This window comes from Paralichthys olivaceus, chromosome 8, assembly GCF_024713975.1.
Source record: "Paralichthys olivaceus isolate ysfri-2021 chromosome 8, ASM2471397v2, whole genome shotgun sequence".
NCBI classification, from domain to species: Eukaryota; Metazoa; Chordata; class Actinopteri; order Pleuronectiformes; family Paralichthyidae; genus Paralichthys; species Paralichthys olivaceus.
In genome coordinates, this window is record NC_091100.1 from 4,672,899 (window position 1) to 4,688,422 (window position 15,524).

Genomic DNA, 15,524 nt, shown 5'->3' on the forward strand with positions numbered 1-15,524 from the left:
GATCCTGCTGTGATTTAAAAGTTTGCAACACATGACAAACATAGTTTTGTATCTAAGAAACTAGAATGCAAGTGTGTGTGTGTGTGATCCAGCCACATTCAGAACAAATCAATGTCATAAACACACATTAAGTCGTCACTGCCACTAGAGGTCGCTGTATCTGAAGTTTGAGTTCCCAGACTTCTTGTCTTCCTGAGATAAAAGTTATGTTTAAGTTTTCTCAGATTTAAAAATCTAACTCCAAAAAGCATTTGCGCAGCTTCAATTAAAAAAACCAAGTGAAATGTTGTCTGTGTTGAGATGACCATACTTTTCATCAGTCAGTTCTTCATGTGTAGATTCTCCTGGTTCTCTGTGGTGTGATGGACCTTTGTTAAACAATGGTGTGGTGGTGGTGGTGGTGATGTGGCTGTAACTTTCAGCTGCCCGGTGCTTCTGATGTGGAGACAGCAGCCGCCCCATCGTTTCCCCTCCGGCTCACTGATGTTATAAATAGTCATTAAACTGCAACTCCGGAGTCTTCGTCCCATGATGGATGTTTAGGTTTCCATGACAGAGTCAGGTGAGGACATACACAGTGAGAGCTCAGAGAGAAAAACACCAGGTGTAATGTCAGGTTACAGCCCTGCACCAAAAATATGATCTTACTTCAACTTAGATTTCTGAATCCTCTGGGACCAGACTCAGTGGTTATATAACTATACAGTCACAATAATAACCACACACTTATCTCTATATTATATATCATGAAGCTCTGAGATACAGCTCTTATTATTATTGATCTGTTTTTCTTTGAATAATCCAAAACTTATCTAATTATAACATAAAGTAGATCCTTGCTCTGTATCACCAGTGAAGTGAGACTGTTCTTCACAACCCTCTTCCTCCTCCTCTTCCTAATCCTCCTCCTCTTCTTCCTCCTCCTTCTCTTCCTACTACTCCTCCTCCTCTTCTTGCTCTTCCACCACCTCCTCCTCTTCCTAATCCTCCTCCTCTTCTTCCTGCTCCTACTCTCCTTCCTCCTCCTTCTCTTCCTACTACTCCTCCTCCTCTTCTTGCTCTTCCACCTCCTCTTCCTAATCCTCCTCCTCTTCTTCCTCCTCTTGCTCTTCCTCCTCCTTCTCTTCCTACTCCTCCTCCTCTTCTCCTCTGCCTCTTCCACCTCCTCTTCTCCTCCTCCTCTTCCTCCTCCTCTTCCTCATCTTCCACCTCTGCCTCTCTCACCTCCTCTTCCTCCCCGTCATCTTCCTCCTCTGTCTTTCGCTCCTCCTCTTCCTCCCCCCCATTTTCCTCCTCTGCCTCTCTCTCCTCCTCCTCTTCCTCCCTCTCATCTTCCTCCTCTCCTCCTCCTCTCCTCCTCCTCATCTACCTCCTCTCCCTCTTCCTCCTCTGTCTTTCTCTCCTCCTCTTCCCCCTCTTCTGCTCCTCCTCCTCCTCCTCTGCGGCCGCCTGCAGGTCCCGGGCCTCAGTTTGAGAACCAGTCATGTGCGGGTTCATGTTGCAGAGTGAGAGGGGGGATCGTGCACGTGGCTCGTGCACGTGGCTCGGGCACGGTGGTGTCTGGTCCCCTGAACTCTCGCGATACTTTGCTCCTTCACGTGCGGACACCGAGCAGCTGCGGAGCTCGGTCCTGCTCGGTCGAGCTCACCGGGTCTGCTCTCATCATCATCATCATCATCATCATCATCCTCACCACCGGGCTGAGGGACACACAGACACCGGGCAGGTGGGGGACAAAGGACCGACTGACCATGGAGCTCTCCAGCCGGGTAAGAGAACCGCTCCGCTGTGTTTCCCCTGAGGGATGGGAGCCGGCGAGAGGGGCTGGAGTGTGGAGGCAGAGACAGAACAGAGCCGCTGTGTGTGCAGCTCCGGAGGAAAACACTTCGTGTGTCCACCGACTGTAACTGTGAGTCTTTACAGCAGAGCGGGACACTGTCCCATCAATGGACTCATTGTAACTCACTGGTTCTATTCGAGCTGAGCTGCTCAAACTGAACCTGCATGAAACCAGCAGGTTTATGACTGAGCTGCACACACACAGCACATGTAGGTAACAGAGGAGCATTTGTCCTGGAGATGAGAGGAGACAGACAGCGGGGGGCAGTGCAGTGATAAAGGGATGAGTCCTATGGGATGTTGCACAAGATTTTAATTAGTGCACACATGTGGTAATGTTGCGCATGAAACAAGAAAAAGCAGAATGATAAGAATAATATTGCTCCTCTATTGTATGTGTTGTTGGTGATGGTGTCTCGTTATCATCCTCCCTGCAGGGAGAGAGGAGTTCACATAATCAGATATATAATGGAATATTAGACGTTAAGAGTATTAAGTCAAAACACAAGTGAAAGTAAAAGTTTAAAGTGTATACAGAGTAATACAGAACCAGTAAAAGGAGGATAAAATAATAAACTTTATTCTTATAGCACCTTTCAAAACATCTACAAGGTTCTTTAGAAGTTACACATTAAGAATTGAAGGCCAATAATAGGAAACAGTAGAAAAACAAACAACAAGAAACGATTTAATTTGATTTAATTTTAAATAACTTCAACTTGCAGGTCGCAGGGTAATATACAGAGCAAGTTACAGATGAGAGAAAGAGTCAAAACAGGATCAAATAAAACCTGAAATCATTCAAATATACTGTGAGTGAGTGTTAGTAAAAAGTAGAGATTATAGGAGTACGTAATATTACATCTATTGCACATGAAGAGTAAAACTAATAGTAAAAGTGCATGAAAAACAGAATAATATCGTGTGTGTGTGTGTGTGTAGTACAGCTTGTGACACGAGACAGTTTATGGATGTGGATTTTGAAATGAATCCAGTTCAGTCAACGTGGAGCTGACATGTAAAAAAAACCATAGTGGAAAGAAACACCACAGACAAACCAGTAATTTTCTCTCCGAGCAGTTTGTGTTCCAGACAGAACTTTGTTATTTTTATTATCAGGACACTCACTTTTTCCACGACCCCCCCCCCCCCGGACGGCAGATGTTTTGATGGGACAATAAAGTGTTTAAAGTTTAAAGCCTCCAGCAGCAGGGCCGAAGCTGAAGCTGTTTCCTCCCCCACACACGTTTGTTCACATCTCTGTGACAGCTGAGCGCCCCCGGCCCCCGTCACAGGTTCCCACGGCCCCGGGACAAACACTCGTCCAAAATACAACCAGACGTATAAAGCAATATACACAACTACTGAAATGTTTAAGTACTTTGAAATTGTACCTGAGCAGAGTATACTTGTGTAAAAAGTAAATACATTTTTATTAACCTGAAATTAAAGTTTGTTACACATTTTGAAATTCCTTTATAAAATATTATTATACTTACTAATGTTTTCTACCAGTAGAAAATAAAGCTGATAGCACTTGTAATATGGCATTGGATAGAAACTATGTTATTTTTAACAATTATTACTGTTTAAAGTTTATATTAGGATCATTGCAGTATAATTTTACATTAGTACTATTGTAATAATACTTAGCTCAGTATACTTTTGGTGAAGCCAAGTAACTAAAGAACTGTAACTACTGATGAGTAGTTTCATATGTAGCCATGCAGCTCATATGTAAAATCTTTATTTTCAAAGTAAACAAAAGAACGCCACTCGTATTTTAAACTCTTGCACTGGATTAAGAATTTGTGAATGTAAGTATTGTAGAGGAAGAGATCTCTCAGAATAGATCTGGAAGCCTCTGTGTTTTTTAAAGCTCAGTATTCACGTCTGGAACATGAGTTACTCTTCATTCCCCTGACTCGGGCTGTAAAAGAGGAAGGGGACTGTTTTTTAACACTTCCTGTCTCCCTCAGTTGCAGCCGATAAGCAGGAAGTGTCTCATCCCGTGATAGCCGGCCACCATGGAGCTGAGATAACCTCTTCCTCTTTTCTTCACCAATCACGGCGCTGGATTTGATATAATCATGGGCATATGGCGGGGTCTACGAGTGGCGTTCGTTCTGGGGTCTTTGTTCATGATCCTGCTGATCATCGTGTACTGGGACGACGTCGGCGGCTTCAGCCTCTATCCGCTGCAGGACCCGAAACACGGGTCCCCTGATGCTCAATCTGGTCCTCGGACTACTGCAGGCCCGTCCCTCTCCCCCTCCACCGCCAGAGCCCAGGCCAGTTCTTCTGTCACCGCCCCCACCGCCGCTTTCACTACAAAACTCACCCCTGAGAAGAAGAGAGGAGAAGAACTAAGACAGGAGGACAAACGAGAGCAGGAGGTGGAAACGAGGGAGGAGGATGAGGAGAGGGGAAGGAGCCGTGCGTCTGTTGATGTTGGGGAGCAGGAGGCGAGGAAGCAGAGGATCATGGATGTTTGTTCAGGACAGGACGCTGTGGAATTCCCTGGAAGGACTCGACCATTTGAGCAGATCCCCAACAGGGAGCTGGATCACCTGATAGTGGACGACACTCACCAGATTATCTACTGCTACGTCCCCAAGGTACGGCTGAGAACACACACACACACACACACACACACACACACACACACACACGTTCACGGTGTCTCTTGTCTTTCTGAACCTTCTTGTCTTTTCTCCTTCTTTCCCTCCGTCGCTGTTCCTCTCCGTTCAGGTGGCGTGCACCAACTGGAAGAGAGTCATGGTGGTTCTGTCTCAGTCTCTGATCTCGCCCTCCTCAGGAAAACCGTACACCGACCCCGAGGCTGTTCCTCCGGACCTCGTCCACAACTCCACTCTTCACCTCACCTTCGCCAAGTATGACACACACACACACACACACACACACACACACACACAGTTGTGTCTCCATGACTTCAGAGGACATTATATTGACTTACACTGATTTTCTGGAGACTTACTCTGATCTTAGTCAATTGTTACTACTTGCCAAAATAAACTTAAACCTAAACTTAGACACATACTCACACACAGACACACACTCATTTCCTTGAGACTCTATTACAAGTAAATGTTCTCCTTTCCAAATATTACTGCAGTAAAAGTACACACATGAACATTAAAATGTACTTAAGATAAAGATTATATGTCTTTTTTTATATAAACAAGATATTAACCATAAACTGTAAATAAAGATGTCCACATGACAGCTACCATGAGTGAAGCCAAAGCATTTCGATCGCCCCCTGGTGGCTGGCTGTGTTACAGGTCATACACCCCGCCTCCTTCATGTTAGCAGATGGGACATGGACCAAACGAACATATTAGTATTTATATTTTGGCTTCATTATTGTCAGTGGGAGGAAGTGGAGAGGCGTCGTCCATCTTTATATACAGTCCTTGATATCAACTATTAAGCTGATCTAAATATTCGGGTACAGAAGGATTTAAAAACTTCTGACAATAAAAAAATATCCAGATTGACCCTTATGAACACTTAAAAGCTGCACAAGCAATCAAAGGTAAAGATGATGACCCCGACCTGCACAATTAACTCAAGAGGAGATGGTTTTCTTCTTCGTCAGTTCCACAGCAGCACTTAGACACCGAGTTACACTGGAACTGTGTTTGACGAACTGTCCATGAGCTGAAGGAGTTATTCACTGAGTTGACACAAGGAAGAGGAGAGTGGGAACGACAGGCGGAGCTTGGCGCTGCAGCACAGACGGACCTTTCTCTACCTCTCAGGAGCCCAGTATCTGAACATGTGTTTTTCTCTCTGCACCATTGTACCTGACAAATCATTTCCCCCCCGAGAGAACTGACCCTGTACTGGGTTTGCTTTTGTTATTGATCCAGGAAACTCAGGAATTTGAAGGTTTGGTTTAAAGCATTAAAAAAATATCCTCCTTGGTGTTTTGTTTTTTTTCCTTTGACCAGGTTTTGGCGTCATTATGGTTCTCTGTCCCGCCACCTGATGGCGCTAAAGCTCCAGCACTACACCAAGTTCCTGTTTGTACGAGACCCTTTTGTACGTCTCATCTCTGCCTTCAGGAACAAGTCTGGAAGGTGTGTTTCACAGTAGAGCGTGTGTGTGTGAGTGTGAGTGTGTGTGTGAGTGTGTGTGTACACATTCCACAGAGGTACACAGAGGTACGTGGTATATTCATCACAGTGTGTGTATTTGTGTGTGTTTTTAAGGCCCAACCAGGATTTCTACAAGCAGTTTGGTTCGGTCATGCTGCGTCGTTACGGTAACGTCTCCGGGAGTCTGCCGGAGACCGTGGCCGAGGCGTTTGCCGCAGGAATCAAACCGACATTTCAGCAGTTTGTCACGTACCTGCTGGATCCAGACACTGAGCAGGAGAGCGTCTTCAACGAACACTGGCGACAGGTATTTGTCTCACGCAGGTGCAGCATCACACTACACTCACAACTACAGCTGCATTTTTGTGATAGTTAGATTTTATTGAATACAATATGCCGACAAAAACATCTTCCTATCATTTCCACTTTGTTTGTGACCCACTTTATTTACTGATTTACTGAATTTTTGTCCCAGTGAGAAAAGCCTCTTTTGAGCTGCCAACATTTTGAATGTTGGACAGGAAGTTCACTTCTATTGATCTATTTCACAGATTGACTCTTCAGCTGTTTTTGTAGCTACGACAACAACTTTTCCTTTTTTCCCTCGTGGAGGCAGATCATCTGTTTGTATGTGTTGTTTTATGACTGTTGTACTTATCAGTGCATAAGAAGGAATTTTAATCTGCATGTTGGGATTCTTCACTACATCTTTAAACTTATCTATGATTACATTTTACTGCCATTAAACTTTTCAGTGAATTTGTTTTATTCACTCACATGTTTTTTTATTTTCTACTCCTGTTTCTTTTTATTCTCTTTAATTTTTTTGTGCATTTTCTCAGAATCACAGATTCATAACTACAATAACTTTATATATAGTAAATGATGCATACAATAATATTTGTGAATCCACATACAGAGTCGTGTAATTGTCTTATAAACTTGGATTTAACTGTATACATAAAAGAAGATATTAAATAAATCATATCATTGCTAATCTAGAGGGGGCACATACACACAGTGAGGTGCAGTAATATCAAATCAAATATTATTTGCGTTGCCCATATTCATAAATCAAAATCTGCTTCATAGAGTTTTAATAATCTGTACAATGAGTTAAATGTGCAAACATGGCAGAAAAAGTCACAAGCAAATTTAGAACCGTTTAAAAAGTGCCTGCGTCTTTGTGTGTTTCAGGTGTACCGTCTGTGTCATCCGTGCCAGGTCAAGTACGACTTCATCGGGCGACTGGAAACCCTGGAGCCTGACGCCGATCACCTGCTGAAGCTCCTGAAGGTGGATCATCTGCTCCGCTTCCCCTCAGGGGCCCGAAACCGAACCGCCACCAGCTGGGAACGAGACTGGTTTGCACAGATTCCCGTAACGATGAGGAGAGAGCTGTACAAGCTGTATGAACCGGACTTTGAGCTGTTTGGTTATCCCAAACCCGACAGCGTCCTCCATCAGTGATCCACACAGAGCCAAAGGCCTGGGCCCTGCACCGTGTGTCGAGCCCCCACCTCACTGACCTGCCTTTGACGACCAGTGTACGATTCTGTTTGTTTCATCTGAGTTGGACTTACCTCAAGTGACAGAAGTGCCTGCCAGGGTTTATTTTATCTTTGTCATCATTTCATATCAGGAGCACACCCACGCTTGCAAGTTCCATGATCCCAGTCCTGTCTCCCCATGTAAAGGCACTTTGAATAGTATTTTATGAATAATATTTTGGTTAGTAGTGGGGAGAGGACCGGGACTGTTACTTGACGTCTCTGAAGGGAAATATGCTGCAAAAAAATAAATGAGTTTTTTTGTAAAACTTTTTCTGATTTTTACTTTGTGTGTTTGAATCTGTGGATGAAAAAGATATTCAGACATTGTGTGGATTAAATTAAAAGTAAGATCAGTTAAGAGTTCTGCACACGACGTCCAGAACACTGTACACTGTTGAACTGTTTGAGGAGGACTCACAAATAATGAGCGTTACCAGAGAACAGGCGCTCACTTATGACAAACATTGGATATAAAATCTCCATTTCAAATAAACGTCATCAGCAAAGTCGTGAGTAGATAATGAAAAAGTAAGTCAAAGTAATAAATAAGTAAATATGTGATATAAGAGCAGGGAAGTATAGAATAGAAATACAATAGAAATTAGATATAATATATATACAATTGAAACAGAATATATACAGTGGAATACATTGCACATTAGCCATTGAATTCAACAGATAGGAGTGAGTATTAAATATATAATAAATATTGTAAAATAAAGTCTTCAATCTTTCTTTTTTATTGATGTGTGATTATTAATCCCGCCTTTAAATACGGAGGAGTAGAAGTCACGATGGCGCCTCCCTGTGGAGAGATGGCCGCACAGCAGCTGGTCAGATCTTCTAGTCTGCTCCTCTTTATTTTACAATATTATCATCGTAAGTCTTTACTTGTTGTTGTTGTTGTTGTTGTAATAAGCACCCACTCCATTTAACTGCATTTGATTTGCATAGCACTGCAACATCACATTACATTATATCAATGAACTCCTGTTGTATGTAAACACTGTATGAGTCGTACAATAATTAAAAATGGAACTTCATTCGACATTTGTCATTGCTACTGTCAAATCATGTTACAACAACAACAACAACAACAACGAGATACTAAGTCATAATAATTAGATACTAAGTCATAACAATTAGATACTAAGTCATAATATTAAGATACTAAGTCATAATAATTAAATACTAAGTCATAATAATTAGATACTAAGTCATAACAATTAAATACTAAGTCATAATAATTAGACACTAAGTCATAATAATTAGATACTAAGTCATAGCAATTAGATACTAAGTCATAACAATTAGATACTAAGTCATAATATTAAGATACTAAGTCATAATAATTAAATACTAAGTCATAACAATTAGACACTAAGTCATAATAATTAGACACTAAGTCATAATATTAAGATACTAAGTCATAATATAAGATACTAAGTCATAACAATGAGATACTTAGTCATAATAATTAAATACTAAGTCATAACAATTAGACACTAAGTCATAATAATTAGATACTAAGTCATAACAATTAGACACTAAGTCATAACAATGAGATACTAAGTCATAATATTAAGATACTAAGTCATAATAATTAGACACTAAGTCATAACAATTAGACACTAAGTCATAACAATTAGATACTAAGTCATAATATAAGATACTAAGAATGAATGAATCACAGGATCTTTATTTCCTTCATCACAGAGGCGGAAGTGGACTTCCAGAGACATCTGTCCGTTTCCTCTGAGGCGTAGTTTTTTGTACACGTGTTGTTTATCTTCCAGTGTTTCGAGTTGTGTTTGATTTCCTCACTTGTGTTAGATTCGATGAAATTAAACTGGAGCAGCATCCACTGTGATCTGACCGAATACACGAGGGAAACCAAACTAAAACAAACCACGTGTGCGGTGACATCTGCGGACCCGGTGTTGGAGACACCCTACCAGCGGGGTGGGGTCAGCGCCGAGTCAGTCTCCTCTCGCGCGGGGAGGCCTGGGTGAATAAAACGAGCCTCCTGACGCCATCATCCTTTGTTTTCATCGCCGGGCGGAGCTGCCTCCACCTCCTCCACCTCCTCCTCTGTCTCCTGGAACACAGTCTGTTTATAATCCAGAAACACAGGAGTCCTCCTCAGTGTCTCGCCTGGAGGAGAAGGAACATGTCGGCTAACGGAGCTGGACGAGCAGGAGGAGACTCCACGGACGCGGAGAGAAGCGACGAGCAGCGGTGAGCTCGTTTAGCTAGTTAGCTGTTTATCTGCTGTTAGCGGAGCGAGCTAATGTGAGACCACACGCCTCAGTTCATCACCTCCTGCCCGCTGCTGCGTGTTCGAACCCCCCGAGCTGCTTCCAGCTGCTCGTGTCAGGTGAACGGGTGTGTCGAACAGAAAACAACACTAAAGAAGTTTTCACTCGCGTGTAAACATCTGAAAAATCAACCAACTGTTTCATCTCAACCCTGAAATGAGTCTTTTACATTTCACATCAGGAGGCCGCCATGTTTGTTTTTGTTTTGTTTTTTTTAAGCCCAGACAGAATTCTGGGAGATCTGGGTCCCACACGTGACTTTGGCAGAAACTGATTGTTTAATTGAAGTTGTGTTTGTGGTCCTCCAGGTCAGACGGGTCTTCGTCCGCTCCTGTGGAAGTGGACGCCAAGGCCCAGGCCCAGTCCCACAGCTTCAGATACAGCCTGAAGTTCCCCAGCATCGGCCAGTGCATCATCATCAACAACAAGAACTTCGACAGGGGAACAGGTGAATACTGAAGTTCTGCTTATTTGGGCGGAGCTGTGGTTTGTGTATTTTCAGAGGAACGGCACATGCGTCCACCGAGGCCCTTCTGTTCCAACAAGCCTCCAAATCACACTCACTCGTAGATATCAGTCGTCTTAATGCCCCGGTGTGCTTTGACACAAAGTTCATTTCTCGTGGTTGCACAGAAAACGTTTAACATTAATGTAGAATTCATTTCTTGTATTTCTTCTTTCTGTCAATCCAGAATCAGACACACTGGGGCTTTAGGAGGTTCCATTTTGAAATGCTGAGTTGATTTAGTCAGCGGGTCAAGTGGCTCAAATGTCCACTTTTGAGCCACTTCGAGTAGCAGTTCGGTGTTAGCTGTCACTGGACGTGCTCGAGTTGTCTCTGTTGTGGTGTCTCCAGTTTCCACTATGTGTACATGAGCATCTCCCACTTGGTCTCCTAGATTTGTTGGATTAGTTTCTGTTCAGATGTTGTTCAGCGAGTTGTTGGTTGGGTTGAACTCCAGGGTTCAGTCTTTGGGCAGCAACATACACGTCTTTTATGGCCTCTATTGATAGGACCGACTTTAGGTGTGAAAGGAGGAGAGAGAGAGTCACAACTGAAGCTGTGGCCGCTGCAGGACTCAAACCTCCGTACATGAGACACCCAGGCGTCTCGCTAGGCTCCGCAACTTAATGTGAGGGAGCAGGTGAATCATCAGAAGGAGCATCAACACCTTCGTTAGATGATGATAGGTGTGCTACTGGGACCCAGTTCACACTTGTTGCTGTGGATACAGTTCCACTGTATCCTGTGCCAGTTAATTAGATGTTCAAGTTAGATCATGGTCAATTAAGTCTGCGGAGGATAAACACAAGCAGGCAGCTGCAACACAATTCTTGTGTCATTCTTCTTTCTTATAACATAAACCATAAAGAGGAATCTTAATCTTGATAAACTTTAATAACTTGACAGTATCACAAAGGAAGTTGAGGTTACTCACATGACTTGCAGTCACATACTGTATCTATGGTTTAATATGTTCCTCTTCAAAGTTTGATGTCGTTGTTTTAAGACGATGGTGAACAGAAAGAAACCCATCACGTGTTTTGTTATGTCCTGTGGGTGTTCATAATCTTTTTGTGAAGCAAGACCGTGTCTGCCTCTGCCCTCTGAGGGGCTGTAGAGGAGAGGGTTTGTATCGAGCAGCTTTCTTCTCCGAGGACATAAAGATCTGATGTCTGCAAGATACAGTGAGAAACCTTGAGTCCTCGGAAACAGGAACATTCTGCGACCTGAGCTTAAAGAGCCGCTCGGACTGAAAGAGGCTGTAATGTCTGGCTGAGAGGACCTTGGATTTCAGTGCACGTAAACACAGCTTCAGTCTGTCCTCAGTGTTTAGAGCATCAGACTCTGTTATTGTCCTGTCCTCCTGTCAGAGCGGTGTTTAACAAACTTGATTAGCAGGACTAACTGAGTACACATGACTGCTCGCTCAACAACAGTCAGATTGATGTTCTAAGAGCCAGACCATGTGAAAGGAGGAAATATCAGCCTGTCAGGTTCTTTTCATTCTTTCTTGCTGATCAACCAGAAGAGGTTCTCGTTTTAACAGAGCTGTGCATACTCAGAATTCCCCTCATCATCTTTACAAGAGCCACATAGAAAGGATGGGAATGGCCCAAGAAGAATTTGTGTGACTGGCTGGTTAGTGATTAGTTCACAGGGCAGAGGAGGATCTCAACTACTGTAGATGACATATTAGAAATGTTCAATCCCCCAAACACACAGCGGCCTGGAAGCAATGGTGTAGTTTAAAATTAAGCATGTTGACTCAAAATTTGCATTTCAGGGAAATTGTAAAATCTAAATTTTGTGCAGGCTCAAAGCAGCCAGTGTTAGCATTAAATGCAGATGATATACAATGAGTATTGACTCATAATATATCATTAGTATTCATTTTTAAGTAATTGTGTCTGTGAAGTACTGATATACCATTAGGATTAGTATGTTATAAGTATTAACTAATACATATTATATCATGTACTGTTAGCAGTAGTGTGTTATTACCAATAACTAATTACATAACAATGACTCAAGTATTCCAGTATGTCGTGACAGTGAAGAGAATGGAATTCAACCATCACTAATTTAGTTATTTACACCTGTGTTGGTGTTTTCACCTTTTCCGGCCGATTAGGTCGAAGACATGTGTTGTCACCAGAAGTTTTGTGTTTATCAGAATGAACCATCCAGCAGGTTTTCACATTTGTATTTACTTCTCTTGCTTTGCTCTCAAAGAACTTTGTAAACTCTGTTATAAATAAAGTTTATTATTATAATTCTGTGGCTTTGCAAAAACATTTTACAAGCTGTGCTCAGATGAAATATAAGTTTGTGTGTCATGTGTTTTCATTGTATGTTAACAGAACAATTTTTTTTACATTAGGCATGAATCAGCGGAATGGTACAGACGTAGATGCGGCCAACGCGATGAAAGTCTTTGACAAGTTGGGTTATAAAGTGAAGCTTTACAACGACCAGACAGTCGAGCAGCTGAAGCAGGTTTTATTAGCTGGTACGTACGTACACAAACATCATGTACCTTTTTCACATCAGCTTGTTTCAAATGAGATTGAATGCATGTTTGTATTTTCAGTGTCAAAGGAAGATCACAGCTGCTCGGCCTCGTTCGTCTGTGTCCTGTTGAGTCACGGAGACGAGGGCGTGTTCTTCGGTACCGACGGCTCAGTGGAGCTCAGGTACCTCACGTCCCTTTTCCGAGGCGATCGCTGCAAATCGCTGGTGGGAAAACCCAAACTCTTCTTCATACAGGTATTCTAATGGTTCCTGTTCCGTCTCCTCTCAGCTCACCTCAGGCTTTGCTTAAGTATTTAACCTGTAACCGGTTCTTGTTGTGTTGGTGTGCACGCGGAGTAGGCTTGCAGAGGCACTGATCTGGATGGAGGTATCGAAACAGACAGTGTAGACGATGGTATCACCAAGATCCCTGTGGAAGCTGACTTCCTCTACGCCTTCTCCACAGCCCCAGGTTAACATCCCACATTAAAACATGAATCTTTTTGCATATGTATGGTCTCTTTGTTGAATATTTATATCTTCCATCTGTCATCTATCTCCAGGCTACTACTCATGGAGGAATACCATGACCGGCTCCTGGTTCATGCAGTCACTGTGCGAAATGATCAGCAAGTACGGAAAAGAGTTGGAGCTCCAGCACATCATGACACGGGTGAACCACAAGGTGGCGGTAGAGTTTGTGTCTGTCTCCAATTCACCAGGTTTTAATGCAAAGAAACAGATCCCGTGCATCGTGTCAATGCTGACGAAGGAGATGTATTTCACCCCCTGATGTCGTCTCCACGTCTCAAATCTTCGTCAGGCTTCAGGGTTGTGTTTGTGAATTATTCTAGTTGACGCATTCTGACTGAAAATCTTTTGAAACCTCAGTTTACATAAATCTGTCAGAGCAGATGTGATGCTAAGTTGCTTTTAAGTCACAAGTTTGGGATTACAAAGTTTTATTGCACTGTCCTGACATATACACATCAGCACGTCGTTTTACACATTCAAGTTTGAAATATCATTCTTGAAACAATGCATGAAACAATCGTGTAATAATAACATATGAATTCTGTTAAAAAACGTGAAGGTTTGCAGGTTAAAAGCGGTTGACCTTGAATTCCAAGCTCACAGTCTTTTACCAGTAGATGCCTCCTTAGTTTACACTATACAACATTTCAGGGAAATAATATCTGGTGCCAGTTTGATATGAAGGCGGACCTTTTATATCTGTTTTATCATGAACACACATCAGGTCAGTCATTTGGGATCATGGGTCATTTCTGTGCCTGTTTTTCTTTTTTCTCCATTCAATTTTTCTTTTTTAAACCATTGAGTCTTGATAGACATCTGCTGTCAGTTTCAAACATGAACTCTGGAAAAGGACAACAGGAACTATTAAGCAACGTTCAGCCGAGGGGTGTGTCTGGGTAGGTGCGGGAAACAGGACATAATGTCCACTGTGGTTAAAAAAAAAAAAAAGGGTTTTCATTTACACCACGTTGAATCTGGCCTTGACCCTTAAAGTCAAAAGCTCTCGTATCTCATTGTCTTTCCAAGTTTACATCTTTGCGGCGTCTTCTACGTGTATGACTCCTCTTTTTCATACTGAGATATTTTTATTCTTCCAGTGTTACACCCACTTACTGGCTGTGAGTTTTCCAGAACTTGTCCTGCTGTATTCTATCATGGGCTCATTTAGACCTTTTCTGGACATTTTGTCACGGGGGCTTGCAGGAAAATATTTGGAGCAACTGACCCGGACATTTGCATTCTCTCCTAAAGAAAACTTCTGGGATTCCGTTCATGTCTGTCTGTGTGGAGCCTGAACGAATGCATCAGTTCCACTCAATAGGAAGATGAAATGATAAAGTTGTGTGGCACATTCAGGAGCACCCAGTAAGCTATCACGTGTGTGTTTGTTTTTAGTGTTAAGGCTGATGTTATTCATTATCTATTTTCTGAAACGTGGATTTCTTTGAAGGAACGATTGCCTGTGAATTTCCTTTAACTTGTGGGGACACAAGCTTCTTCATAGCAAACATGAGTAAAGCCAGTCAACCTCCCCGATGCTGTTATATATGATGAGTCATTCAAATTAGAATTTAATTCTTATTTGGCTGTGTAAAGGTATTTATGTTTAAATATGTGATGATACTCCTTAAAAATATTTTCTAATGGACTGCTGTAAAACTGAGTCAAACTTTTATAGGATTGAGTGATTTTATAACAAAGCTCATCGAGTTCCAGGTCATTTTTTACTGAAATAACTTAACAATCAGAAATATTCCAGTGCTATCAGTCAATCCAGTCCTTTGAATAGTTTGCTATGAATCTCACTCTTTGGCTTCTTTTTATGTAATATCACTGTTTTGTAAGCAGCTGCAGTGTGGTTGGTGTAATGTTTTTCCTGAAGAATAAAGACCACTTTTCATCAACTTTTTGTACTATAAGAAAAACTTACGTTATTTAAGTTAAAGTGGATGTCAGGGTAGTTTTGTTTGTATATTTTAACAGGGTTAACTTTCACAAACAGTGTGAAGGGTCTATTTGTGTACACAAGTGTAAACAAGCGGAATTACTCCACATTTGGCACAGAGCTGGGCCACCAGATCCTGAGGCCCAGGGCCAAATAAAACTGGGCCTCGGATTCCTTCACTGCACTGAAGCA

At 42.3% G+C, this 15,524-nt stretch overlaps 2 protein-coding genes across 4 annotated transcripts; both read left to right on the forward strand.

Moving 5' to 3' along the window:
* The first annotated feature begins 1,578 nt into the window (after positions 1 to 1,578).
* On the forward strand, positions 1,579 to 7,782 carry LOC109639584 (carbohydrate sulfotransferase 12). 3 transcript variants are annotated; one of them, XM_020103117.2, is made up of 6 exons: positions 1,579 to 1,769; positions 3,819 to 4,457; positions 4,591 to 4,733; positions 5,817 to 5,945; positions 6,078 to 6,270; positions 7,161 to 7,782. In XM_020103117.2, the coding sequence occupies exons 2-6, from the start codon at positions 3,930 to 3,932 to the stop codon at positions 7,431 to 7,433; spliced, it is 1,266 nt and encodes a 421-aa protein (XP_019958676.2). In that variant the 5' UTR covers positions 1,579 to 1,769; positions 3,819 to 3,929; the 3' UTR covers positions 7,434 to 7,782. The 3 variants fall into 3 exon arrangements, with proteins under 3 accessions (XP_019958676.2, XP_019958678.2, XP_019958677.2); XM_020103119.2 differs by having other exon boundaries at positions 7,188 to 7,782; XM_020103118.2 differs by having other exon boundaries at positions 1,584 to 1,909.
* A 1,420-nt stretch (positions 7,783 to 9,202) lies between these two features.
* On the forward strand, positions 9,203 to 15,291 carry LOC109639599 (caspase-3). The gene is made up of 6 exons (XM_020103157.2): positions 9,203 to 9,754; positions 10,143 to 10,282; positions 12,720 to 12,848; positions 12,930 to 13,105; positions 13,211 to 13,322; positions 13,414 to 15,291. Exons 1-6 carry the CDS (start codon positions 9,687 to 9,689, stop codon positions 13,641 to 13,643), a joined length of 855 nt encoding a protein of 284 aa, XP_019958716.2. The 5' UTR covers positions 9,203 to 9,686; the 3' UTR covers positions 13,644 to 15,291.
* The last annotated feature ends 233 nt before the right edge of the window (positions 15,292 to 15,524 follow it).